At 54.7% G+C, this 26,713-nt stretch overlaps 8 protein-coding genes across 8 annotated transcripts; 6 read left to right on the forward strand and 2 right to left on the reverse strand.

Annotated features, from left to right (window-relative positions):
- Positions 1 to 443: 443 nt before the first annotated feature.
- Positions 444 to 1,327, forward strand: J7T54_000700 (t-SNARE affecting a late Golgi compartment protein-like protein; the record flags this gene model as incomplete). Its single annotated transcript, XM_051504548.1, has 2 exons — positions 444 to 813; positions 867 to 1,327. The coding sequence occupies 2 exons, from the start codon at positions 444 to 446 to the stop codon at positions 1,325 to 1,327; spliced, it is 831 nt and encodes a 276-aa protein (XP_051364054.1).
- Positions 1,328 to 4,418: 3,091 nt separating this feature from the next.
- On the forward strand, positions 4,419 to 4,858 carry J7T54_000701 (uncharacterized protein; the record flags this gene model as incomplete). Its single annotated transcript, XM_051504549.1, has 4 exons — positions 4,419 to 4,423; positions 4,542 to 4,626; positions 4,687 to 4,747; positions 4,797 to 4,858. 4 exons carry the CDS (start codon positions 4,419 to 4,421, stop codon positions 4,856 to 4,858), a joined length of 213 nt encoding a protein of 70 aa, XP_051364055.1.
- Positions 4,859 to 5,140: 282 nt separating this feature from the next.
- J7T54_000702 (Clathrin light chain-like protein) lies at positions 5,141 to 5,955 on the reverse strand (the record flags this gene model as incomplete). The annotated part of the gene is made up of 3 exons (XM_051504550.1): positions 5,141 to 5,593; positions 5,644 to 5,855; positions 5,913 to 5,955. 3 exons carry the CDS (start codon positions 5,953 to 5,955, stop codon positions 5,141 to 5,143), a joined length of 708 nt encoding a protein of 235 aa, XP_051364056.1.
- Positions 5,956 to 6,562: 607 nt separating this feature from the next.
- On the forward strand, positions 6,563 to 10,688 carry J7T54_000703 (uncharacterized protein; the record flags this gene model as incomplete). The annotated part of the gene is made up of 3 exons (XM_051504551.1): positions 6,563 to 6,752; positions 6,808 to 7,804; positions 8,438 to 10,688. 3 exons carry the CDS (start codon positions 6,563 to 6,565, stop codon positions 10,686 to 10,688), a joined length of 3,438 nt encoding a protein of 1,145 aa, XP_051364057.1.
- A 409-nt stretch (positions 10,689 to 11,097) lies between these two features.
- Positions 11,098 to 12,000, forward strand: J7T54_000704 (acylglycerol lipase; the record flags this gene model as incomplete). Its single annotated transcript, XM_051504553.1, has 1 exon — positions 11,098 to 12,000. One exon carries the CDS (start codon positions 11,098 to 11,100, stop codon positions 11,998 to 12,000), a length of 903 nt encoding a protein of 300 aa, XP_051364058.1.
- Positions 12,001 to 13,348: 1,348 nt separating this feature from the next.
- Positions 13,349 to 14,722, forward strand: J7T54_000705 (Divalent metal cation (Fe/Co/Zn/Cd) transporter; the record flags this gene model as incomplete). The annotated part of the gene is made up of 1 exon (XM_051504554.1): positions 13,349 to 14,722. One exon carries the CDS (start codon positions 13,349 to 13,351, stop codon positions 14,720 to 14,722), a length of 1,374 nt encoding a protein of 457 aa, XP_051364059.1.
- A 1,081-nt stretch (positions 14,723 to 15,803) lies between these two features.
- On the forward strand, positions 15,804 to 18,170 carry J7T54_000706 (uncharacterized protein; the record flags this gene model as incomplete). Its single annotated transcript, XM_051504555.1, has 3 exons — positions 15,804 to 17,286; positions 17,347 to 17,756; positions 17,847 to 18,170. The coding sequence occupies 3 exons, from the start codon at positions 15,804 to 15,806 to the stop codon at positions 18,168 to 18,170; spliced, it is 2,217 nt and encodes a 738-aa protein (XP_051364060.1).
- Positions 18,171 to 18,489: 319 nt separating this feature from the next.
- J7T54_000707 (E3 ubiquitin-protein ligase-like protein) lies at positions 18,490 to 21,025 on the reverse strand (the record flags this gene model as incomplete). Its single annotated transcript, XM_051504556.1, has 4 exons — positions 18,490 to 19,699; positions 19,886 to 20,090; positions 20,141 to 20,840; positions 20,888 to 21,025. 4 exons carry the CDS (start codon positions 21,023 to 21,025, stop codon positions 18,490 to 18,492), a joined length of 2,253 nt encoding a protein of 750 aa, XP_051364061.1.
- Positions 21,026 to 26,713: the final 5,688 nt, after the last annotated feature.

Raw genomic sequence — 26,713 nt, forward strand, 5'->3', positions numbered from 1 at the left:
GTCGTAATGTCAAAGGGCCAGCGCGTCGGGAGCTAGGGACCTACAATACAGCATTGACATGCGATCTGCGATACGGAGCCTCTTCATGACTTACGATCACGGCTTACGACCAATTCTTCTGTGCACGAATTGACATTACAAACGAAGTGCAACCCAGGACCACACGTTGAGCGCTCGCTTGGGCTGTGCTCTGCGTCCGCCATGTGGCGCGACCGCACGAACCTGTTGGACCCCAGACTGTCACTTGTCGGCGTTGGCTGATTTCGTGGTATAGCTACATCTCCTACCGTCAGTCGTATGCGCATCACCCGATCTCGAGGAACCGATACGCTGTCGGCGGATTAGGCCCTGGAAGCACTCCATATTCCGATTATGCGCCCGAGGACAGCCGCGGCCTCCTATCAGGGGGTGCACTCGATGACGATGGCGACGCGGTGATCGAAATGGACCTCCTCCCCCCTCGATGGGCAGATATATCAGCTGAGATTACCGACTTGCTCTCTGAGATTGCGACCAAGGGGCATAGCCTCGACAAGCTTCACCAGAAGCATGTACTGCCAGGATTCAATGATGACGATGCCAAAAAGGCAGAAGAGCAGAAAATCGAAAAGCTCACACACGAGATAACAAAGGGGTTCCACGAATGTCATCGCTGCATACAGCGCATTGAACAGATGGTGCGCGAGTCCAGACAGGCTGGTACGATCAGTAACGCCGAGGAAACCATGGCAAAGAACATTCAGATATCTTTGGCCACAAGGGTGCAGGACGCTAGCTCGAGATTTCGGAAAAGACAGAGCGCTTACCTCAAAAGTGAGTGTCCCAGTCTCATCTCACACCTAGGTACCTATACTGATGATCCATAGAACTACGCGGCATGGGCGGCATGGGGCCTCTCTCACCTGGAGAACGTGCCTCGACACCGCAGCCTGGCGGCTCCTACCTGGATCCTTCGATGCAAGAGTCTGACGCCGATCGAGTATTTTCACAGTCAACATTGCAAGCACAGCAGCAAAAGATGCTGCATTCAAACGATGCTGTAATTGCCCAGCGAGAGCGTGAGATAGAAGAGATTGCGCAAGGCATTATTGAGTTATCAGATCTCTTCCGAGATCTACAAACTATGGTCATCGATCAAGGCACCATGCTGGACAGAATCGACTACAACGTGGAGCGCATGCACACAGATGTGAAAGAGGCAGATAAGGAGATCAAGGTTGCCTCCGGGTACCAGCGAAGAACAACAAAGAGGAAGATCATTCTACTTCTCTTCCTGTTAGTCGCGGGTCTCTTCATTCTGCTCCTCATCAAGCCCAAACGGCATTGATTGTGGCTAGCCTGCAAAGATTCTGTATGGCACAACGTCTTGGGGTGACTTCGCATGAGCAAAGCATGGGGCAACCGGAGTCTTTGGTGTTTATGTACATATTCTGATACATTAAAGTATATACATTATAGGACTTTATACATGAGCGCACGACTTTCTAGCTAACGCCGGACTAAGTTCCTCTGCCGTTTCTTCTGCCAAAGGGTTAATTCAGGCTTGCTCAGCTTGCTTCGACGTAGTGGCTTGTCCTGGGCCTCGACTGGCCTGAGCCCATCATATTGTCGCCTGAACAACGTTGGGAACTGGTTCCAGACGATCAGTTTGTGTTGATCGACTAGTCGGCTGAACTGAGATGGTGAAGGCAGAAGTTCGGTACCCCAAGCAGAGTCCACTGCAGCTTTAACATGTTCTGGTGATATTTCTTGCTGGCTTCGCTGTTTGTGTCGGTAGCTTGATGACTCGGCTAGGGCCATACGACGGCAAATCGCTTTCGCGATGAGAGCCTCTTCGATAGCCACCCCTCGGTCTCGCAGAATCGCCAAAGTTCGCACACCTTGTGCGAGATCGTAGGACATGATGCCATCTACAGCTAGATCGGTGACCTTTGACCCTCTGCTACGTCCAATAACTGAAGACCTTTTTCGGCCAATAGCGGCTTGGAACCCCCATCTCACGATGCGTCGCTGTAGTTCAGGAGTGACGAGCTTTGTCACTGGGTGATGAGGATGGTTCAATGGAAGTTCCGAAGGGATCCACTGTCTTTCCACAACGCCAAAGACCTGTGTAGAGACCGTTTGTCCAGTTTCCCAAATCCTGAGTTCATGGTTTTCAGGCAAAGCGTCCTTTCTCCGCTCTGGAAGCTGATGTTTTGGCACATCGTCGCGGTAAACTGGGAGAAGACAAGGCTTGACAGGTTGGCATCGGCTTATAAACTCCAGACACAGCTGAAGCAGCTCTTGCATGCGGCCGTCGCGACCTAATCGATGCAAGGCATGGCTCCAGCAGCGGATTGGGATGGCGATATCATATTGGGCGCAAGTGCGCAGGATCCGGACCACATCATCGAGTGGAGATGCTGCGGCTGGACGTTTGCGGGAGCTCTGATTTCGGAAAGTCCGGAGACCGTCAGGAGTTGGCGTGTGCCATGGCAATGTCGAGCAGAGCTGCCGTAACAATTCTGTCACATTGTCTTGCCGAGGCACGACTCCAACTGCGCGCATTCGATCCAGAACAAGAGAACTGCGTGCAAGGTTGCCCTCCTTGAGAAAGGTACGTAACATATTGTTGAGTTCCCAGACTTCGCCCTTATTGTCCAAAATCTCTTGAATCCGGAGTAGGAGAGAAATTTTGTCCTTGTTGCCATCTTGGTTGGCCTTTGCCAGTAGATCGCCACGCTGTTGAGGGTCTACCAATGTCTCATAGTGCATGGTGGCATGCAGCAATAGGTTCAGATGATAATCATCATCCTTCCTTGCCATGACGGCGACGACTTTGCAGTATGGATGCTTACTCAAACGGATACCAAGGCTTTCCAGCCGCTTGATGCGCTCGAGGACTCCCTGTGCATTCTCTTCGCGGAGGGCCAATGCTTGCAGCTCCCTGGGCCCTATGTTTGGGATGCCGAATTGGGTGACAAGATTGATGGCAAAATCCACCGATATCCAACGGCTTGCAAATGTCTTTGCGACAAGCTCACGACGGAAAGCCCCCTGGGAGTTGGCTCCATCTTCAAGAGACTCAGTAGCTGGCTCATCGCGCGCCACCCACCAAATGCCATCACCCAACAGCTCGAGCTCCTGGGGATAGAGATACACTCGGGAATAGTAGCAAGAGAGGAATCTCAGGAAAGGTAGGGAGTTCTTCGACTGGGGGAAATCCCCAGCTTTCGTGAACTCAGCCCGCCATGTTCGGGCGAGCTTTTCTTTGCCTGACGCATACAAGGAAGGGATAACCAAGTCGAATATGCCGCGCTCGTCGCTTGAGTGGTATATCGAGACAAGGCATTGCTGGAGCTCTGGGTCGTTCTCATGCGCGAGCCTCGATATTAATTCCGCCAAAGCTTCACGGGATGGCGAAATAGTATACCAGATCCTGGAATGCCAATGCGTGGCCCGGGTGTATTCCCCTCGCAAGATCAGATTCTGGATTATGTCGACGTAGAAATTCGGCCATGTTCTCTTCAGCGTGCGAAGGCGCACGAACAAGCCCAGTAGGTATTCCACTCTTCTGTCGTCTTCGCATGCGACCGTAACAGTTTCTTCACGAATTCTGTTCCTGGTGTTCGATATAGCAAGTCCAGCCTGTCCTTCATCCACCAGGCGTTGAAAGCAAGCCCAGACGCCTGCTGAGCCATGGCGATCGCCCATTAGGTCGAGAAGGTGTAACCAGTCGCCATAAGAAGATGGCTGCAACTCACAAAACTCAGCAATGAGATCGGATATTATTATCGCTTGCAAAGTCGAGCGGTTCGTTTGCCGAGACACTGATGACAACCATCGCGTAGTCCCACTGTTGCGCCAGGATCTGCATATACTCGGACATATTGTAGCTAGACTGGAAGTCGGGTTTGATCGGCTGGAGGAACATCGCTCGGTTCGTTTCGTGCATTGTGCTGGAAATCGAGCAGCAGACTGGACGGGATCCCTCAAGCCATGTCGGGGAGCTTTACAAGACCGCGTGTATCGAAGGGTCGCTTTCATCCCTAAATGCCTTCGACTCGCGACACGGAGATATCACCGGCATGGAATCCTGGCAAGCGTGGAGTCGCCGTGTTGGCATTTGGGTTGTTGCGCCTGAGCGCTTGGTGCTTCCCTGTTGAAAGAAAACACAACGCTCCCGACTTTTTTTGCGTCGTCATAAAAATGAGGCACTGGGATAAACAAGCTACCTCAACAAGAGACAGGAATTGGAGCTGCACCATCTTGGCTCCACCGCATGGGGAATTTTATGCTGAGTAATCATCGACCCAGACGTGCCAATCACAATATGGCCTCATCAGATTGCCGAACCTTCATCAATTGTCTTCCCATTACTTCGAAACCCACTCAACGTACACTTTAGCTCTACCAAAGCTTCACAACTAATCGCCAAGATGGGGTAAGTTGCATTCTCCAGATTCGGTTATTTCTCGATGGCCTGGGCCGTCTGCGCGACGGCAATGGCCTGCGGAAAGCCTCACATCCGATATTTGCCGGTCGCTAATCTAGGGCATTAGTCTCGTCGACGCTCCCAACAAGGTTCCTCAGAACCAGCGCTTCTACCAGCAGGCCTACAAGGCTCACACCCGCCTTTGGCAGATTGTACGAATAGCAGCCCTTCCGAACGAACCCGCCGACGATGGATGACTGACATGACGACAGGGCAGCCGTAGCCGCTGGATGATGACCCCCTACACTATCCTCCTCTGGGGCTCCCTTGGCGGTAGGTCAATCAGCGTCTTCTGGAACAAAGCCTTTACTGAACTCCATAGCTACTCTGTGGTGCAGCGGACGCAAGATCATGGGCTACAACACCTGGTTCACCAAGGATTAAGCAAACAACCTGGATCGGCGTGTCCCTGCGAGAGCTCGATACGGTGCAAGAACTATAGACTGGCATCGCAGTGCGCAGGCATCTGCTCAGTATGTAACCAAATGCTCAACACTTCCCCTTTGTCAAGTTCCATGGTACTTCGTTATGAGCCGGTCGCATGTGATCCGTACTTCTATAATACATTGCGCCAAGTGCTGGGTCTGGAAGAATCCACACGCCGTATGCGCCTCCATACTACATGCATGCTCATCAATGGATGTCAAATTCCACACGCTCCCCCGTCTAGTAGCCTGTAGCTCCCGGTGCCTTCTCATCCTTCCGCAAGCTCATCAACATCTCGCGGAAGCGCTCCTTGCCCGAGCCGGCGGAGCCGCCTTTCGCGCCCTTGCCGCTGACGTCTACCAGTTTGGCGATGCGATCCCAGCTGGTACCACCTGACACGGTGTCATCTCGGTTCGCTAGAAATTGCTCTGCCTCCTTGCGCGTCTTCTCAATTTCCTTTTCCTTCTTCGCATTGTAGTTGTTGTAGAAGTCGTCAATATTGGCTTGAGCCTCCTTAATGGTCTCTTCGCGCTGGGCGGCGAACTGCTCAGCACGCTTGGCAAGCTGTGCGTCACGGGATTCGCGCCACTCTCTGATCACTTCGGGTTCTTCTTCCTCGTCGGCGCGCGCCTGGTATCCGGAGTTGTAGCTGACCGAAGGCCCAGTGATTGTGTTGCTGCCAGGGACCATGCCCTGCGAGTTGTTAGCCCTCGAGAGCTCCAGCCGCGTGGTGGGTGACTTACCGCTGAAGGGCTAGCAAGATCGGGAAATTGAGAGTCGAAAGTAGCCTGGGGCTGCTCGGCCTCGCCTAGTAGGTCGCCATCTGAGCCACCAAGTGCCGAAGCATCCTGGGCTGTCGCAAACTGGTTCGCATCATCTCCAAGGACAGCCTTCTCGCGGGCTAGGAAATCATCGGCCGTCGGGTCCTCGGCAGCGTTCTTGATATCTGTCTGGGCTGGGGGCACGCGTTAGTCGCACTGGCAAGTCTTCATCGGTTCAGAGGCCAGCTCACCCCCGGCATCAAAGTCCTCCAAGGACGGGAATCGGTCGGCCATATTCGGTTGTGAGTGTGGATGTTTCGAATCAGGATCGTGCGCTCAATGCGATCGGATACGATGTACAGAATCGAGCTGGTAGTATGGAGAATACGCGACAGCTATATGCCAGCGGTACGTAGACAACGAGCAAGCAATGAAGTCGACGTTGCCATGATCCTGACGGGGTGGAGCTATTGGGGTGAACAACCAATCACATCAGCCGACGCCCTGCTGATGCTCGACAGTACTGCGTCACTTATTGCATTAGCCGGTATATCCTCTATATGAATATTGATGCAGCGAGGTTGATCTAAATAGGGTTTGCATCAACTGGACATTAACCCTGGTTGCTCGAATTACTGGCGCGCGCATCTCATTCCTCACTTCAACTGCAATTGTGCAAACACAAGCTCCTCACCCATTCAGACTGACGTCTTCATTGAAGAACCTACGTCTTGCGACCTTGTTGGGTTGATTTGCCGTTGCCATTGATATCACTGTCCCGAGCTTCTTTCGCTTGAGCTGCAGGTACCTACCGTGTAGCTGTAGTCAATAGTACCGCGAGGCCACTGAAACACCGTGACAACCGCTGAAGTCAACCGTAACATAATTGCCCATCAACGCCATGGCGTACAACGATGATGCTGTCCTGGCGCGGTTGTCAGCGCTCAATGAGAGCCACGACAGTATCGCGACTGCGGCTCAATGGATCATGTTCCATCGGCGTCACGCCGACCGCACGGTACAGCTCTGGATGCAGCGTTTGAAGGACTCGTCGTCCACAAAACGGCTCATGCTCATATATCTTGCGAATGGTACGTGCTTCTTTCTCGAATCCACCGGGGCAGTGATGCCGCTGACACTTTACAGAGGTTGCTCAACAGTCGCGCATCCGCCACAAAGAGGACTTCATTATCGCATTCTCCCCGGCCATTGCGGAGGCTGTGTCAGTCGCTTACAAAGGAGCTCCGACAGAGATTCAGTCGAAAATCCGTCGTGTGGTAGATGTCTGGAGGGATCGAAACATTTTTGAATCTTCAATTCAGAAGGCCATGGACTCACGCCTCGAAGAGCTCGACAAGGCTAGAGGGGGTTCGAAAATTGGGTTCGGTGGTAGTCCTTTCGGGTCTGCTGCCGCCAACATCCCCTCAGAGTTCACGCCTCTCATCTCTGCACATCAATCCGTTTCAAAGCTCTCTACTCCGCTGAAGAGCACGATCGCCTCGGCTGATCAGGAATACGAGAAGCAGACTGACACATCAACACCGGCACCCTCTGCACCAGTCTATGCGGCTCGTCTGAACGGTCTCTTGAGGACTTTGGCCAACGCTGAGAACGCTGTGGCCGACTGCGTCAAAGCGAGAGAGAGCTTAGTATCCGGACTGGAGAAGCTCTTGGAGTCTCACCGCGCGGCACTAGAGAGCGACCGCCAGTGCGCTGATAAGTTCGGCAAGCGAAAACGCGAGACTGAAGAGAAGAAGCGGCAGGTCGAGTTCGGCATTATGCAGGCTCTGGGATCAGTTGATCAGAACGGCGCGGGCGCAGAGGACTCTGGGCACCACAAGCAGGACGAGGAGAGGCCCCAGATGGAGGCGTTGACACCAGAAATGGAGGCGTTCACTCCTCCTTCGGGCGACGTTCCGCCAATGGAAGCGCTTCCCCCAACAACAACTGAAGAACAGTTTGTGGGCAGCTCCGGAGCAGAGGTGCTCTCCAACGCAGCATCCTCGTACCAGACCCTCCCCATCTCCACCAATGGCTCGAATAAGAGGCGCCGCGTGGACGAAGGCGAAGATATACCAGATGTTGGAGGAGACGATGCCATTGATGCGGATGTTGCGGCCATGCTGCAAGAAGGATCTCAAGCGTGAGGTGCGCGTGGATGGTCAAACAAGGACTTCGCGCCAGTTGGTGGTTTGGCTTGTATACTACTATTTAGCGCTGTATCAGCATCTAACGTCGCTGTGCTTATACTTCGTTCGCGACACTGCGCGTACCTCTAAATGACTTGACATACTGAGTTCTTTCAAGGTTGACAGAAATCTGCTAGCATCGGCTGGAAGGCGTCGAACTGGTATCCAGGCCGTAACTCCAGTCGTCGATAACTCCGATTGCGACCGAGGGTTCTCGGGTCATCCAGGGAATCCCTCCGAGTAATGAGGTACCATGGCTACCCTGCGATGGGAGGAGTATCCACCCGAATTTTGGCGCTGTTAAGTATCCGCATCAGCGGCTACTCTCCATGCCTCAGACACCACCAGAAATGCCGCGATGATGACGGCATTGCGCACCACTCTATAACATTTGGAAAACTTAACGTCTGCGTCCCTCTATTTACGGCAGGCAAGAGTTTGTTCAGTGTCCCTCGGCTTCGAACCACTTCGAGCGAATCATGCGCAGCTGAGCGTCCGTCACGCAACTCGGCCGCCATGATGATGTCCGGAACGATTCGAAGGACGTTGCTGTCTCGCGCTATGGAAAGTTCTGTTGCTCCTATCAGAATATCCTGCTCTCCAATCGTCTCGCCTGCGCTGTCAAGACCGGAAATCTCCACGCGGTCGATCTATTCGTCATCGACTCCTTCACGCAGCTTCACAGTGGGCATTTTCACCCCACGAACGAGATACACGTCGGGCTCCGTGATATGGCGCGTCAGCGCAGCTTCTCGCGCGTTCTCGAATGCTCCGCGGAGGAAGCAAGAGCTTCAGCGCAAGGTAGAGGAGCAGTCCCAACGAAAAGCTGAAGAGGAGGCGGAGGAGGAGTTCGATTTCCAGAAGAGCGAGAAGGCGAGCAAGGCGGCGCAGGTCAATCTGCGCGCGAAGCTGTCAAGAGAAGGCAAGGGGCAAAGCAAAGCAGGACTCGGCGAGATCTGGCGCCTGATCAAGGTTGCCAAGCCAGAGATTCGATGGTTGGGAATCGCCTTTGTTTTCCTGGTCATCTCGTCCAGCGTGACCATGTCTATCCCTTTCTCTGTCGGCCGCATCCTGGACATTTCTACGAAGGGCGACGTGGAGGACATCCGACTCTTCGGGTTGACCCTGAATCAGTTCTTTTTTGGTCTCGGCTCGATCTTGACTTTGGGCGCCATGGCTAACTACGGGCGTGTCGTGCTGCTGCGCATCGTGGGCGAGCGCGTCGTTGCGAGGCTTCGCTCCCAGCTCTACAGAAGGACCTACGTGCAAGATGCCGAGTTCTTCGACGCCAACCGTGTCGGAGACCTCATTTCGCGACTGAGCTCCGACACCGTAATTGTGGGCAAGTCCGTTACGCAGAACCTCAGTGACGGTCTGCGCGCCCTATTCAGCGGCGGCGCCGGCTTCGCCATCATGGTCTGGACGAGCCCGAAGCTGACGGGTCTTCTGCTGCTCATGTTCCCGCCTGTTGCGATTGGTGCATTCTTCTATGGAAGGGCCATCCGAAACATCAGCCGCTCTATCCAGAAGAACTTGGGTACGCTCACTAAGATTGCCGAGGAGCGACTGGGTAACGTCAAGACGAGCCAGGCTTTTGTGGGAGAACGACAAGAGATCGGTCGCTACAACCACCAGATTCGCAAAATCTTTGCGCTCGGTCGCCGCGAGTCCCTCGTCGCGGCCACCTTCTTCGCTACCACTGGTTGGGCGGGCAACATGACTATTCTAGCTATGCTGGTGGTTGGAGGTAGCTTCGTCCGGACTGGCAGTATGTCTCTCGGTGATCTAACCTCCTTCATGATGTACACGGCCTTTGCGGGATCAAGTTTGTTTGGGCTGTCCGGCTTCTACTCCGAGTTGATGAAGGGTGTGGGTGCCGCCAGCCGCCTGTTCGAACTGCAAGACCGGAGACCAGGGATCCCTCAGACCATAGGCATGCCTGTCAAGTCTGCGCAAGGGCCGATCAAATTCTCGAACGTTTCCTTTGCATACCCAACGCGCCCTGCCGTTAATATCTTCAATGGCCTGGACTTTGAGATCCCCTCGGGCAGCAATGTTTGCGTGGTCGGCCCCTCAGGCGGTGGCAAGTCGACCGTCGCGTCGCTGCTCTTGCGGTTCTACAACCCGACATCTGGTACGATTACTATCAACGGCAGGGACATTTCAACCATGAATGTCAAGTCACTTCGAAGGAGGATCGGAATGGTCTCGCAAGAGCCCGTGCTCTTTTCGGGCACGATTGCCGAGAACATCGGCTACGGTAAGCCCGAAGCGAGCCGCTCGGAGATCGTAGCGGCCGCGCGGAGGGCAAACTGCAACTTTATCAGTGATCTTCCCGATGGTCTGGAGACTCAAGTCGGTGCCAGGGGCTCCCAGCTGTCTGGTGGACAGAAGCAGCGCATTGCTATTGCGCGCGCCCTGTTGAAGGATCCGGATATCCTGATCCTTGACGAGGCCACATCGGCACTTGATGCTGAATCGGAGACACTCGTCAACGAAGCCCTCGCTCGCCTGCTCCGCGGGCACAACACCACCATCTCCATCGCGCATCGTCTCTCCACCATCAAGAGATCTGACCAGATCATCGTCCTGAACAGCGAGGGCACTGTCGCCGAGATTGGCAACTACTCCCACCTCGCCGCCGATCCCAAGAGCGCCTTTAGCAAGTTGATGGAGTGGCAGATGAGCGGAGGCGACATTCCCGAGCCGAGAAACAACGACGCAAAATCGCATATCACTGAGGCCGAGGAGATGGAGATCGAGGAAGAGGCACAAGAAGCGCTTGAAGAAGAGAATACTTCCGAGAAGGAAGGAGTTAAAGAGGAGACTCGGCGATGATCACTTCGCATTCTCACAAAAATCTCTTGATATCCAGAGCGCACAGCTCGAGGCGTTGGTTTGTGTCGATGTATATTAGGTATGGCATGCTCAAACATAGAAATACATATTGGCCTATGTTTACATCAATCTCCCCTTGGACAATGAAAGGAATTCTAGCATGCAATTATGTTACTCACTGGACGCGTCTCCAGTTGAAGTTCTAATTGATTAGCCGCAAGATAGGACATGGCTTTCAAAAGTGAGATAAGCAGGAATCACATGCCGTTTCTCCACCGCCAAGGCAGCGTCATAGCCGTTACTAGCGTGGCCGTCAGCTTCTCCCACTTCAAGCTCATCTCAGCCTCACTGTCAGCAACCAACGACACCATCATAGTACTGTCCATCACTTTGAAGCAAGCGCGCAACCATGTCTTCCCAAGCCGAGGGCACCTTTGAGGTAGACGGTGTGTCGCTTTACACCAAGACCTGGACGCCTAGTGGCCCGACCAAAGCCAGGCTCATCTTCATCCACGGCTTCAGCGAGCACATCAATCGCTACAATGACTTTTTCCCGACGCTCGCTGCGGCCGGCATCCAGGTATTCGGCTTCGACCAGCGCGGCTGGGGCCGATCAGCCAAGGACAAGTCAGACTGGGGTCTGACTGGGCCCACGGCTCGCGTCGTGGCGGACGTGGCTGCCTTTATCAAGCACAACACCACCGAGGAGGTACCCGTCTTCGTCATGGGTCATAGCATGGGCGGAGGCGAGATCTGTACCCTCATGGCCGACGAGAAGTACACCGACGTGGTCAGGAGTGTGCGTGGCTGGATCTTGGAATGCCCCTTTATCGGATTCACAAAGAATGCCGAGCCCAGCACTATCAAGATCATGCTGGGTCGCCTGGCTGGCATGGTGCTCCCGCGTCATCAGCTCCAGCACGTGGTGCCGCCAGAGGATCTCTCCCGCGACCAGGCCGTCGTGGAATCGATTCGCAACGACCCTCTCTGCCACAACACAGGTACGCTGGAAGGTCTGGCCTCCCTCTTGGACCGTACCGCGCATCTGTCGTCGGGCACGGTCAAAGTGAGTAAGAATGTCAAAAGCATCCTGTTGCAGCACGGCACGGGAGACTTGACTTGCAGTTTCGACGCGGCCATGACATGGCTGGAGCAACAGACCGATGTGGATGACAAGGTGGCAAAGCCCTATGAGGGAGGCTATCATCAGTTGCACAGTGATCTGTGCAAAGAAGAGTTTGGTCAGGATCTCGTAGCGTGGATCCTTGAAAGGAGTGAGGGCGGTGGTAGGGCAGTGGAGGCTAGGCTTTGAGGCTGCCGTGAACTCCTGAATATTGAAGTTCTCTCAATCTGATTTTGTGACCTGCTTAGTATACAGATGACTCCGGCATTGGGCAATAACAGAGATCCCAAGTGTCACCAAAGGCATTTCCAGACACCATTGTGCGCCATCTTGTCGACCTGAGCCAGGCACAGCCATCTTCACTACGCCTTTGGGCCATTGCCAAGTGTCGGACAATGAACAATGGACAATGTACTTTCCATTGCTTAAGTAAGAAAAGGAGAAACCCTTCTTCACATGCCTCTCGCGAGGTCGACGGGACTTGTCCGCTGGTTAAAGAAGGAGGGACGGGCCAATCACCATCTGTCCTTGGCACCCAGTCCCGGGTACGCCCGAGTAGCCCCAGGTTTCGACACATAGATAGGTCGTAGATTGGCTGTTTGTGGGGAACGTCCGCTGGAGCTAGATTTATACATGTTTATAGCGTTATATATGTTTTGCGCCTGCGCTCTAACCAACTTTGCGTTTGCCCATTTTGTCTTCGGCATGACACCGCTTCGTTCCCTCCAGTGGACTGCACGCTGTGGACTAATCCAGACCCCGACATGAGACCTCGGCGATAACAGAAGAGAAGGACTCCTCCGCCTAACTTCATGGCGCGGAACGATGCGTTGGCCACCTCAGTCCTCACGTGCAGGTTGTCTGTTCCCTCTCTCTCTCGCACACTATTGCTCGAGTGAGCGCAGGGGAATTTCGCTGATCAGGCCGCAGCCATCTCGCAATTCGCCGTTGCCGCACAATTCTTCGAGCTCCGTTTGCCTGACCAATGAATGGGTGGACGCTTGAATGCTGCTGGTGCGGTGAGACCAACATGAAGATGGAGTGCTCGACCCGTGAGCTGGATTAGCCACTCTCCGACGGACTTCCGATCAGGGGTCCACGTTGGGTGGGATCACTGGGATGGCCGCCATCGCTGGACGGCGCTAGGCGCTGGAGACTTCCGATTCCGCTTACCAAATCACAGACCCGCGCCAGTCACTTATAGCCTCCGATGGATCATGGCTAAGGCAGGGAATTAAGTGCTCGGGAAGGTGTTGTGCGTCAACGTCGCATATCACTTGCTCTGTTTCTTTTCCCTAGTGCTCCGGGAATTGTGTCTTCTTCTTTGCTTTAACCTCTCCAGGCGGTCTTGAAGACCATTCAACAATCGATAGCGAAGCTCCTGAGGACCATCTGAAGCTCTGAGCTTGCCAGACACCGGCTCAAGACGCCTTGAGTTGCACCTCGCCGGCAGCTCAGGTACGCCTCCAGCCAAAGAATTCCAGCTCAACAATCCTACTTCACCCACTTTCATTGGCCACTTCCTCAAGTCGCCATTATGAAGTCCGACGTCCACCACTCTATCACCCATCATCCTTCGGCGATCCAAATGCACTACGTGGACCGCGAACGTCAACGCAGCCAGTCAAGGGCTTCGGCCCGGAACGCCTCGCACAGCACCGGTATCGAGCACAGTGCCCCGGACGAGGAGCACGATCCCGTCGCCCGCCACAACTCCCAGCCCACATTAACAGACGTGGAGAGTCAACTGACCGCTGGTCGTGCTGCCTTGCCACTCAACGGCGTCAGCTTGGAGAATGACCCTTACGGCCTGTCCCTGGCCTACAAGACCGAGTCAGACCTCGCCAAAATCAAAGCCAACACCTCGCGCAAGAGAGATGTGGGCGCCACCGGGCACAAGGGTCCCAAGGTCAGGAAACGCAAGATCCAACGCTTCTACGAAGATCAAAACGCTGCGATTGAGCGGATGCTGAAACCCGTGGAGGACCACCTCGCCGATTCCAAGCAGGAGGCGGGCGAGGAGCAGCTCAAGCTCAGGATCGCTGTCTGGGGCTCGTTCATTGCCAACATCTGCTTGTCCATCCTCCAGCTATACGGTGCCATCTCATCGGGGTCCCTGTCCCTCTTCACCACGGCAGCCGACAGTGTATTTGACCCGCTCAGCAACTTGATCCTCATTGTCTCTTCGCGCGCGGTGGCCCACGTGGATGAGCGTCGCTTCCCGGCTGGCAAGGCTCGCTTGGAGACGGTGGGAAACATCACGTTCAGCTTCATCATGGTGAGCGTGTCGTTGATCATCATTGCCTTTTCATGTCAGGAGTTGAGCCAGGCAGATGAGGGTAAAGCATTCCATCTGCCCGCCGTTCTTGCGGTGGCCGTGGCATTCGCGACCAAATTCTGTCTGTTCATGTACTGCTGGTCTCTCAAGAACAAGTACAGCCAGGTCCGAATCTTGTGGCAGGACCACCGCAACGACCTATTCGTCAACGCCTTTGGTATTTTGACGTCCGTTGGTGGTTCCAAGCTGATGTGGTGGCTCGACCCGGCAGGCGCCATCATCCTCTCTGTGGTCATCTCAGCGATATGGCTGCGCACTGCCTTTGCCGAGTTTTTGCTGCTTGTTGGCGTGTCGGCCGACACCGAGATGCAGCAGCTGATCACGTACGTGTGCCTCACGCACTCGGATTCGGTGCTGGGTATCGACACGGTCAGAGTGTATCACTCGGGTCCTCGTTTGATTGCCGAGGTGGACATAGTGATGGATCCTGAGGGAACCATGCGCGAGGCACACGACGTGGCCGAGGAGCTGCAGTTCAAGCTGGAGGGTCTGCCCGACGTGGAGAGGGCCTACGTCCACATTGACTACGAGACGACGCACAAGCCAGAGCGCGCGCTCAAGAAGGACTTGTAGTGCGCTTTGTTTTCGTCGTTGGCTGGCGATTTGGTGGTCATTGTATAGGCAGGCCCCTGTGCTTCGTAGTGCTTTAATACCCGAAGAAAACATGACGTTACGTTCAACCCTGGAGGCGTGAGCAGATGCTCCAACCGACTTTGAACCCCTCCACTCACTTGCTTACCTGCTCATGGAGATGCGCTATTGATGACATGGTGCCAGTGGGGATTGAATCAGGGTGCGGAGTGCATGCCTGGGGCTATCATGTATGCATGTTCGACCAATCGACATGAGTCCGCAGTATGCGCAGTATGCGCAGTGCACAAGGATTGGCATCAACTAGACTGAGGTGCAGCTTTGTGTGACGATGGACGTGCCCTAAGTCTCGGGTTAGGCTTGTTGTGCACGGTGATACGTGTTTGCAGAGGGACGGGCGGATGTACGTGTTGGTAAATTGTCCACATTCTGCAGAGCCTCTGATGAAAAGGCAACTTGACGGGCCAAACGCGGCACGAGGCGCCCGCCGGCCCTGCATGACGGATGGGTGGATGGATGGATCACACTCGCGCGCTGGATGAGTTCGTAGCTCGGGGTACTCCGTACGCTGGTAGCCGACAGACGTCATTGGAGATCTGCCTACCTTACTTGGAAATGGACTGACTGACCAACGGACAGCAGCACCGAGCACCGCGGTATTGACGTGAATCGTAATTGAGGCGGGTCAATTGGGTGACTGCATGTTCGTGTGGTATTGATGCGCAGTGTTACTCTCATGTTGGGACGGATACGAGCGTGCAGTCCAGTGGCAGGCATCTTGTTGAGTTTGCAGGGGACGAGATCATTCCTGACCCTGCATTCTGCAAGCCATTCTCGTCGTTGTCTCACACCTTAAATATGTCACTCAGGCCCAGACCAAGGCGGCCAGTTCCAGGTCCAGCTCCCCACCTTGACCCGTTCGAGTCCGTCCTTCTTGAGGTACCTTCTCACAACGCGCGCTGCCGTGCGTCAACATCATCCCACGGGCCTCCCTTTCCATGGCCTTGGTTTCTCGTCTCTTATAGCGCTCCCCAGCTTTTCTTCCTCCCCATCAATCGCGACAATGGCTGGGGAGCCGGCAGCACCACGCCACGCCTACGCGACCCTCCTCCTCAACGACGGCTACCTGCCCGGCGCACTCGTCCTCGCACACTCGCTACGCGATGCGCGCACCAGCAAACCGCTCGTCTGCCTCGTCACTCTCGATTCGGTCTCTGCCGACGCGGTCACCCAGCTCAAAACTGTCTACGACCATGTCATCTCCGTGCCCAGGATACGCAACCCCGATCCGGGGAACCTGTACCTCATGAATCGCGCAGACCTGCATTCGGCCTTTACAAAGATCAATCTTTGGAAGCTGGTCCAGTGGGAGAAGATTGTATACATTGACGCCGACGTCGTGGCCTATCGCGCTCCGGACGAGCTGTTCACGCTCGGTGCCTCTTTTGCTGCAGCACCCGACATTGGATGGCCTGATCTCTTCAACTCGGGCGTCATGGTCCTCTGTCCTGACCTGGGCGAGTACCACGCCCTCAGCGCCATGGCCTCGCGCAGCATATCTTTCGATGGAGCCGACCAAGGTCTCCTAAACATGCGCTTCAAGGACTCTTGGCATAGACTGAGCTTTGCGTACAATGTCACGCCCAGCGGTCACTATCAATATGTCCCAGCTTACAGGCACCTTTCCTCGACGATCAACATGGTGCACTTCATTGGTAACAACAAGCCCTGGTTTGCAGGCAGGGGGCAGGAGGGCGGCCCCTATGGGGAGATGGTGGGACGATGGTGGGCAGTGTGGGACAGGCACTTCAGGGAGGGGCCTGGCGACAGTTTGGTCCATTACTACACGAGCGGTGAGTGGCGGCCGCAAGTTAATTATGGGATCGCAAAGGGGTCAACCGCTGAGTCTGCTGGACCGCGCGACAACCACCGCGAGAGCTCTCAACAAGACACTCACCATGACCACTCACACGGACAACGGGAGTCTCCTCAGCAGGGTGGTGGCGAAATTCATGCGCAGATGCAAGACAGTCCACAGCCGCCTGGCGATAGCTCAGGACAACGGCAGCAGCAAGCACACCACCACCACCACCACCACCACCAGTATCAGCAGCAGCCGCATGAGCATGAGCATGAGCACGAGCATCCTCACGGTCAGCAACAGGAAGCAACCTCAGGGCACTCCTCCAGTGATCCACCCAAGGAAGAACAGAAGTCAATTCCTGAGCCGGGGCCACTGCCAACAGCAAGCTGGGATGCGCAGTGGCATCCTCCTCCGTCCGACTCCAAGCCTGAAGCTGTCAACTTCCCGTCCACTGTCTACACCATGTCTCAGGATCCCACGCCTTTTGTCCCACCAGACAGATACCCAAGTCCGCCCAAGAACATGTGGTATGAGGTTCCCAAGGAGCCGCCAGCGCCGGCAGCCCAGCCACCAAAACAAGTTTTCCCTTGGGAGAGTCACCAGCCTAAGCCCTCCCGCACCTTCACCAACGCCACGCCTCTACCCGATCTCAGTACGCAAACCACCGCAGTCGAGCCCAAGGGTATGTGCAAATGTAGCTTCATGGTCCCCGTGGGGAAGTACTGACTCTTTCTTTGTACAGAAACCGAGAATGCTTCGGCGCCTGCCACGCCTGTTACGCCTACCATCCGGGTGCACAGGCCGCCGGCAGAATCGTGGGGCACTTTCCAGCTCTCGAATGCCTGGGACGAGATTCCTCAGATCAACCGCTACGTTGATTCTTTGCAGCAACATCGTCGCGGCAAGACCTTGGCTTCAGTCAGCTCGCCGACAGGACCCACCATACCCAAACAGAAGGAATTACGCGGCTTCAAGCTCACAGACTTTCCCTCGGAAGTCGAGCGACCTTCGCTACCGGTCACACCGGCGCCTATCGCCCGACCCTCATTCTGGGGCACGGAGGAGCAACCAAAGCGGACCGAGGGAGCACACGACGCGGGCGACGCCACGGCCCTCCCCATGGCCGAGGGCGTGCCCGGGCAGTCGGAATGGGTATGTGTACATGGGAGACGGTGGCTTCCCTCTGATTGCATTTGTACCATTCTCCCATCACTAGGTCTTACTAACGCTTCGACTATGAAGGACCCCGAGACGCAATTACGGAAGCTGGCGCAGCAGCAGTACGAGCACGTGCTCCAGAAGCTGGCAACCGACAAGGGAGGGGAGGGGGGAGGGGCTAAGAAGCAGAAGATGACTATACCCAACCGCAGCTTGCCGTTTGGTTCGGAGGACGTGTTGTCGCCGACGTATAAGCCGCGGCATCCACCCAAGAAGGAGGAGGAGGAGGAGCGGGAAGATAGGTCGACGTACATGGGGAAGCCGGTCGCCGGAAGGGCACCAACGCCAGGGCCGGCGTTGACATTAGGACTCATGGACTCGCCGCTGTCGAGGAGGGGCAAGTCTTGAGTCCTGCTGTCAGTAGCCAGCAGACGAGGTGCCCTTGTATAGTATTGGCTTCTTGTGCGTGTTGCTTTGCCTTACTCTTTTCTTTCTTTCTTTTTTTTCTTTTTTTGTAATCTTGATTCTGGGCGGCAGCATATCACAGCGTTCCAGGCGATAGTACAGTGGTTAGAGCAGGTACTGGGATAGTCAAGATCAAATTTAGGAGGATACGCAAAATAAATATAAAGACGGCTTGAGGAATCTAGTCAAGACATCTCGTGTCATTTCATCGCTCGCTTGCTTGCTGTCATCATACCATGTGCGCGACACGCCTATTAATACATCATGTATCCTTGGTCTTGGGCTCTCCATTGTCGTCATCATCTGACGTCTCCTCCACTGTGACAGCCTTGCCTTTGCCCTTATCTTCCGACGATGCGTCGCCATTCGGTGCTGGTGTTTCGTGACTTGTCGATGTCGATCCCGCCTCGGAGGTCGTCTCCGGATCTAACCTTGCGCGGTTGCCAAAGTCCCAGCTCGGTGCTACGGGGCTCGGGCTCACGACGACTGGTGTTGGTTGTGCATTGAGATGGTTGTTGCTCGGTGTGCCATCGGGCTCAGGCTCATTCGAACCGGGTACAGAAGCGTGGCCGTTGGTGGCAGGAGACTCGTGATGCCTCGATGCGCCTTCCGAAACGGAGCGCTGAGGCGCTACTTCTGACAGGAGAGAATCGCTTTGCGTCGGCATCGAGCCTGGCTGGGGGGACGGCTGCCTTGCAAACAACCCGTTCTCCAACCTCTGCAACGGCATCAGTGACCAGCCCGGAGGGATAGTGACACCTTCGGGAAGCTCGGGGCTGCCGGAGGGGATGGACGTATGATACTCCGATGTCCCGTGACGGCCCAAGATCGGGCTGTTCAGGCGCGTCGGGATACCTGGATAGCCTGGGGGAGCCGCGGGCATCGACGGGGGCATCGCCGGCATGGCCCCAAACGGCACATGTGGAAAGGTCGCAGGCCTCGGCGCGATATGATCTGCCTGTTGTCGCAGGCGTAACCGCTGGAGTTCTGCCATCAGGAGTTGGCTGGTCTGTAGCTCCTGTTGCCTATGGCGCAAGACGTTCAGCTCTGCGAGAAGCGCTTGTTCAGCCTGCTGCAACAGGCTCGCGGCGTTCTGGAGGTTATCGCCAGTGGTTGGCTGCGAGTGTGCCATACCAGCAGGAGCGGTAGCTTGGGCTGGAGCGCCATTCGCGGCTGGTACTGGGGCTGGCTGTGCCATGCCAAACTGTCGAGCCAACTCCTCCACTTGGGCATTGTTGGCCCCGAAACCTAGACGTAGAGGGCCTAGATTGAACACCCGGGGCCGGTTGGCAGCTGGTTGCTGTTCTTGTCGTTGTTGTTGCTGCTGTCCTGCTTGTCGGTCCACTTGTTGTCCTTGGGCGTCTACCTGCGGATTGACGCCGTCTGCGCCAGCCTGTCCTGCTGCCGGCGCTGCATCGCCACCGATCTGTATCCTGAGAGCACGACGACCACCATGGTCCCTCCGAGGTGCTCTACCACGATCAGAAGTAACTGGGCTTCTACATGTGGGGCAGACCTGCTGTCTCTCAAGCCAGCTCTTCAGACAGCCAAGATGCAGCGTATGGCCACAGGGGAGCTTTTTGGGACGAGATCGGTCCACTGCGCCTGGAGCGTTTGTTGGATCCCATGGGCGCATTTCTTCACGGCATATAATGCACGTGTTCTCCTCGGCAAGCTCAGCAGCCGTAGCATCGGGGTATTTATTCATCTCTTGGATGGCCTTGCGGTACCGCAGTAGCGCATTGAGTCTCTTCAAGAAGTCTCTCGACGTCAAGAACAAGTCTCGAATGATGTGTATGGGTAGGCCGTAGAACATGAGGAGCATGATAAAGAAGGAGGCGTAGATGGCCAGTTTGACAAAGTCTGTACGTATGAGCAGGAAGATACTGTCTACGTGCGGGTCTTGCACTTACCAGTGATCAAATCGAGCCAAAGCACCCACTCGCCCTTGGCGGCCCATCCGGGGACCTCAATGTCCATCTCGTCGACATCGTCTTCGTGAGGTAGAGGCTCCTGATCGACAGGTGCCTCCACTCCTGCAGCGGCGGCCTGCTCTCTCTGCCTCGTCGTGGCTTCTCTCTGCTCACGAACCTCCCGCTTGCGCTCTGCCAACCGCTTCTTGGTCTGGTCCTGGATAATCCACTGCTCGAACAATGATAGCAGGTATCGTACACCGGTCCGCCAAGACGTGGTCAACAAGACCGCGAACTCGAAGAGAAACATGACCATCATGTTGGGCCGGGCCTGTTGAATTACCGTCTTAAGGATATACCACAGCATGGCACCGTCGTAAGCGAAGCTTAGCGCGAGCGAGAAGCTGAGTCGTGTGTGGAAGAGTCGAGGGTTTGCTGGCGGTTGCTGCTCCAACACCTCTACGCGACCGTCCCCAATCCAACCCCACATCTTTCCGCTGACGAGCGCGGCAAACATGACCAAGAACCACGGCCCAATCTCCTCCCGGAATATCGTCATGGCAAGGCACGTCTCTGTGATTGCAAACCAGGCGCGTTCGGTGAGTTGCTCGACTTCGACGGCGCGGAGGCGCCCAAAGCATACTCGGGTTAGGCTGTATAGGAAGCTGCTGTACAGCAGTAGTGTAAAGTTGACCAGGACCTTTCCAAGTCAGCGCACAGTCGCGGAGGAGTCTCAGCAATACATACAATCAAGCAGAAGTTGCTCTGCGCAAGGTATACCATGGCCGAGTAGAAGTTCGGCCGCTGGAGAAATGCTGAGAGCACGACTGAGCCCGCCAGGGCAGTCGACACCCCGGCGTACCAGCCCAATCGCATCTTCGGCATGGGTAGCAACGGTGTCTCGAAGGGTAATGTATCGACAGCACAACTAAGGCTGCATGTCCATCTTCGAACTCTGGATACGCTGCGTTGCTGTCGTGTGCAATGAGTCGCGATGCTGTGGCCGGCGCAATTAAAGGATCTCTTGGTGAAGCCACGCTACACGTTGTCAGTGGATCCGCTTATTCCAGGATGACGTGCCGCAAGGTCGGAGATTGGCACGTGACGGCATTTGGCGCACAGCAGGCTCGTGCCGCTGATTATCCGGGCCATGGTGTCGTGAGAGAAGAGCAGAGTGCATCACAGTCGAAACTTGTCTCGGAGCCTTACACAAGCCCAGTGCCATTGATTCGAATGCAGATTGTCCTTTCTCTCGCTCGGAGACTGAGGGCGATTTCCAAGCGGCGATTACCTACAGGTCAATTGAGGTTTAGTACTAGTACCTTAGTCGAGATATGCTAGCTGCTCACCTTGTACCGGTGTTGCTTGGTTGGCGCATGCCTACCCTGCACCTATCACAAACTTGACTGATCAGGCCCTTTGAGCGTTGACCAGAATCGGTGAAGGTTTCAATTCAGGGAATTTGTAGGCCCTTTTTTTTTCTCTCTCTCTTCGCTTGACAAGCGCAGCGATTATTTTGCCAGAGGCAAGTGGTTCAGTAGTGTTTTGCGGCAGGGCTTTGATATATATCTCAAAGATGGCTTTGCCAATGCTAAAACTACATAGAGCAATCGGTCACGCTGCCTCATTTTCAGGGACGGTCTCAGGGTCCTCATGGCGTCAGGAAGGTGCACAAGCTGCAAGCCACTGTGCAACTTCATTAATGAATAGGTCTCGACTTGTCAGAAAAAGGCCAAGACACTGGGAGATGTAGCGACTCGTCTCGTGGACAATCGACGACAAAATCAATCGCGGTATTAAATTGGCGTTGAATCACCTCACTGTTGGCGGAAAGCGTTTCCGCCAACAAGCGAATGCGCATCACGCTAAGACGAGGGTATCCTGGGGAGACTTGGCGACTAGACTCGCTCGAGTCTACCGGGACGGCAGGGCGCCACTCAATCCCCCAGACGCTTCTGTCCAGATTGTCAACGCTAGCTTTGAGCAGTGGCTTCGCCTAGCGGCTTGCCGACAGCACCGAGCGGTTCGAGCCATGTCGAGCAAACCAGGAGTCTGGAAGTGGCGCCCGGGGCCAGTCGAGAACGAAAGACAGACAGGTCTCACCTGAGACGTCCCCCACTTGGCCTGTGATAAGCATGAAGCAAAGACGCCCAAGAGGGGACGTGCAGTGCCGAAACCTCAACTACCAGTGACTCTGCCGGATAACTCACTGTTCCATATCATAGACCATTGCAATGCTCAGCCACTTTTGACAAGGATTGTGACCAGTAGACGTTACTTATTTGCGCAGTACATTTGCATTCACCTACTTTATCAGACTCCTGATGTACCGCACAGATAGCCAAGCCAGCGCGCACTAACACATCCGCGCTCAGTCCATCACTACAGCTGATAGCGAACACGTGTCTGTTTAGCTGACAGGGGCATGTGTGGAAGTGGCGACCCTGAGACATTACAACAGTCTAGGAGATGGGATCACTTCTCCATATTCATGGTACGTGCACGTATGTCTTACCTCAACTACAATGTACACACGAGCGTTTGCAGCATCGAGGTGTTGTGCGAATTGTCTGCAGAGACGGGAGGTTCCCAAAGACAAGTGGTGGAACGTTTCGATAGCATTTGCAACGCTATGTAAACCTTGCGCCGAGATCCAAAGGCGAGCCCCTGATCTATCTCAGATCCGGTGTTGCTCAGATGGTTGTGCTTTGCGCGCGCACGTGGATCACTGAATTGGTGTCAGGTTCAAACCTTGTCTGGATTGGGGAACAGACGGCTTCCGGATCCAGCCCAACGTCAAGGCCATGCATGTGCCAGTGATGTTCAAACACAGACAGGACTTGATTCGGCACGGGTGGCGTTCTGGGCCCAGGCTATGGCTACATGCGTAAAGCAAAAGCTGCGGTAGTTTCGCGCCAGGCTCGCATGCTTTGGCGCCTATTGCTCTTGAGGTCGCCGACATAACTCAATTGGAATGCGGCAAGCTCGTGGGCGGCCAATGGAACCAGGACTATGTGAGACATTGTGGGTGTGGTCTGAAGGCTCCAATGGCACACCGTCCTTGCCTTGATATCCCCGTAGAGCTTCAACACTGGACGATACAAGTGTTCTTCCATCTAGTCCAATACGACATGAACACCTAGATCAGAAAGTAGAGCGGGCTCTCCTAGCTACACTCCTACAACACAACCTTTGTAAGAGCACTCTGGTACGAACCAACTAATCAAAGCATGCGAGACTCAGTGACGCTTTGAAAGGGACCGTCGGAACAAATCAAAAAAGCCTCGGAAGTACTGATAGCTACGTACGTGTATGGACTTTAGTTAAGCGCCAAGGCCGCCGCCTAACTGCCAAAATGGTTCGTCGACTTAGCGCGACTTTCAAGCTCCCGACACTTGATTTTAAATGTCGATACGGTACATAGTTTTATTTACGTGGACGACTAGTGAGACATCAAAAGCTGTCATTGTCCAGACTCCAGACTCCAGGGGTCACAGTGCTCGGCTTTCGGCTTTCAAACGTGTGTAACAGAGCTCAAAGCTCAAGCTAGAACGAAAGAAATGACCGGCGAGATCAGATCCGGCATGGAAACCTGGACTGTCAAGATTATCCGACGCGCTCTGAAATTTTGGAGATCGATCGAGCCGACTTGAATGGACCGGACACAATTGCCCAAGGCGAAGTAAGTACGTAAGATACATGTGCAGTATGCGCAACCTGCTACTACAAGCACAATGAGACACGCCCTCAAAGGCTAGCAAGTAGCGTCACGATCTGACAGTGATGACAGTTTCACACGGGTCCATGTAGAGCAGGACAAGGACGAGACAAGACACCTTGCGACATTTCCACGACACCCTCCACGGGAGCAACACTATCCGGAATATCGAGCAGCGACTGGACATGATAGGCGGTGGATAGTCACAGCGGCGATCCCGAGCTAGCCAATCGGGCAGTGGGACAGGGTCCATGGCCGAAGATGCATCCGTCTGCATGGCGGATCTGAGTGCCAATCATCTGATGTGCTGATAACAAGTGTGCCCAGGTGCCTGGGTCCATGGCGACTTGTCGAAACCAGAGGAGGGAGACTGTTCTCTCATCACGCTGAGCATGTTGCTAACCAGCAGCCACAGCATTACGTAGAGACAGGGCAGTAGCATAAATACATTGATAAATCTCCGCGGCCCGTTCTACATCAACTACGCCTCACCCGGTGCAGGCAGGCATAGAGCGACGATCATTCTGAATCGATCATGGAGGCTGGAGCCAGGAGGTTCGAGCAGCGCAGAGGCCCGCTGATTTAGCGAGGAATACGCAGACAGGCTGGATGATTGAGTACGATTTACCAATTTACCGTTGTCAACGACCGGAATGATCCTGTAGCGCCAGGCGGCCGACGCGGAAGAGGTCGAAGAGGAGGGTATGTGGATTGGGGAAACCCGTCATCGCACTCAATGCCCAAAACGGTTTGGACATGGGGTCTCAGCGGCAGATACCGCCTGCGACCCTCAGGGGTGCTAGGGACAAGAACATGCATGATGCATCTGCGAGTCTGCGACCACATTGGCTGTAGGAGCTTGGGAGCCTAGAAGGGACATGGATGCCTGGCATTTGGAGGGAGGGTGTGGGTAAAAGTCGGGAGCCCTGCTGGTTGTGTCTTGTGAGATGTGACCAGACTCTTGTGCTCAGCCCTATGGCTCCAGTCGTTGCCGGGAACTGACTGATGTGACGAATCCTTCCCCGTGCGTACGAGACACCAACCCTGCATGCGTCAGAACGACGCAAAGAACTTACCGTCCGGCCTTGTATTCCATTGAGGCAGAGCCGACCGATATGACTGTACTGCCTAGACTCGACGGACGTGACTCAATATCAAAGAAAGATGTTGGGCGATTGGCAAGCTGGCTGTGGTCTGAGTCGGGAGGAGTGACCTGTCACATTGTGAAGGTGGTCGCCGACTCGCCGTCCCGATGCTCAAGCTACGTGCGGCCCCTACCCAAGAGACGGGATCCGAAAGGGCAACCGAGATCTGTGAGGCCGGGAGAGTCCCTAGGGTTGGGTCGTCCCATCATCGACACTGTTGTGTGTCCGCCAATGTCCCCAAATACGATCGTGACACCAACTACTCTTCTGCGCTCAAGGTTGGGACCTGTGCGATACGCTGTGCTTCCGCGCATAACACAGGAGACAAATGCAGTCTGCACGTACGCATAATTCCGTTAAATCACAGGGCTGAGGGATGAACTGCTCTTGTGACCAATGGTAGTACTGATGACGATGTAGTGAACTTTGGACTATGATTGTATTGATGAGTAGTGTTCGAGTTGCCAATTAATTGCAGATGCCACACTGATGCGAATGAGCAATTGGTCATGAGGTTGCACCGCCCTCCGACGGTGCTGTAGGTACATGCAATGATGCTATCTTTATCCCTTCGTGCTGGCTGTGTGCTTCACTGCACTGCACGCACGTGCGCGCCGCGCTACGATGACCCGTAGCGTGTTGTACTTAAGGTAGTCTTAGCCTGTAATATGCGCTGATTGGATGTTTTCAGCAGATGGCACTTGGTGAATGCAGGCGCTGCCGCAGCAGCGGTCAACGGACATGGACCCTGGAGGCTGCCGTCCTGGGAAATATGGTTTATGATCCTGTGCGGAGCACGTAGGCTAATAGCAGGGCTCACCTCTTCATTACCTGGTACGTAGCTATTAGTCCAGTAATAGACTGGACTAATAATTGAATTATTGCTCCACAACAATTCTATCATCATGCAGGCACGGCACCACAATCGGGCCTGGCAATAGTGTTGTCATCTCACGGGAATGGATACAATGGTCACGAGGCAACAGATAGCAAGTTGAGTTGATGTTTACTACCTACCCACTGCCGAAGCCCAAGTACTTACAAATTTGACCATTGGACATATCATTACGAAAGTATGGATATACGTCCGTAAGGTAATTAGTTAGTGAATTGTTCCATGAGGTGATCACCAACAAACGGCTTGTTTTAGTTTCCCGCTTTGGAATTCTGGGGAATTCGAGCCGTGACCAGTCAACCTTGCCAAGCGTCACAAGGCACTCTGGGCCTGGCAGCGGTTCCCGACGCCATCCGCAAGCTCAATGGGGTCCACAGTCACTCGATTGGGCGGAAATGCCACACGCGCCTTGTTCGACGGTTCAACCAAAAGGTTCTGTTCCTCGGGGCTTTGGAATTGAAAAATCAAATCTAAGCCGCGATCAAATGGTACTCGGGTCAGTCCGCCCCGTGAGTTGCTCGGATTGTTAGTCAGGATCTGGGACCTGTCCGCGCAGAAAGAGATACGCAGCTGCATGTCAAGGCTTGGTCCGACTCCCAGGTCGACAGACTTCAAGTTGCTGGGGCAGACCCCTGCTGCTGCTTCACCCAACAGATGAGATGATGAATGATGACTGCACAGTGAATATCGACTTGATTTGTACCAGCTCTGCGAGGCTTGCGCACATTGCCTGGCTGCAGGTCCAGGTCCGCCGCGGCCGCCCGCCGTGACGTTACAGAAATTCGAGACAATGATTATATAACAAGTCCGAGGAA

The sequence above is a fragment of the Emericellopsis cladophorae genome (genome assembly GCF_022114955.1).
Source record: "Emericellopsis cladophorae strain MUM 19.33 chromosome Unknown NODE_9_length_645218_cov_115_098568, whole genome shotgun sequence".
Taxonomy (NCBI): Eukaryota; Fungi; Ascomycota; class Sordariomycetes; order Hypocreales; family Bionectriaceae; genus Emericellopsis; species Emericellopsis cladophorae.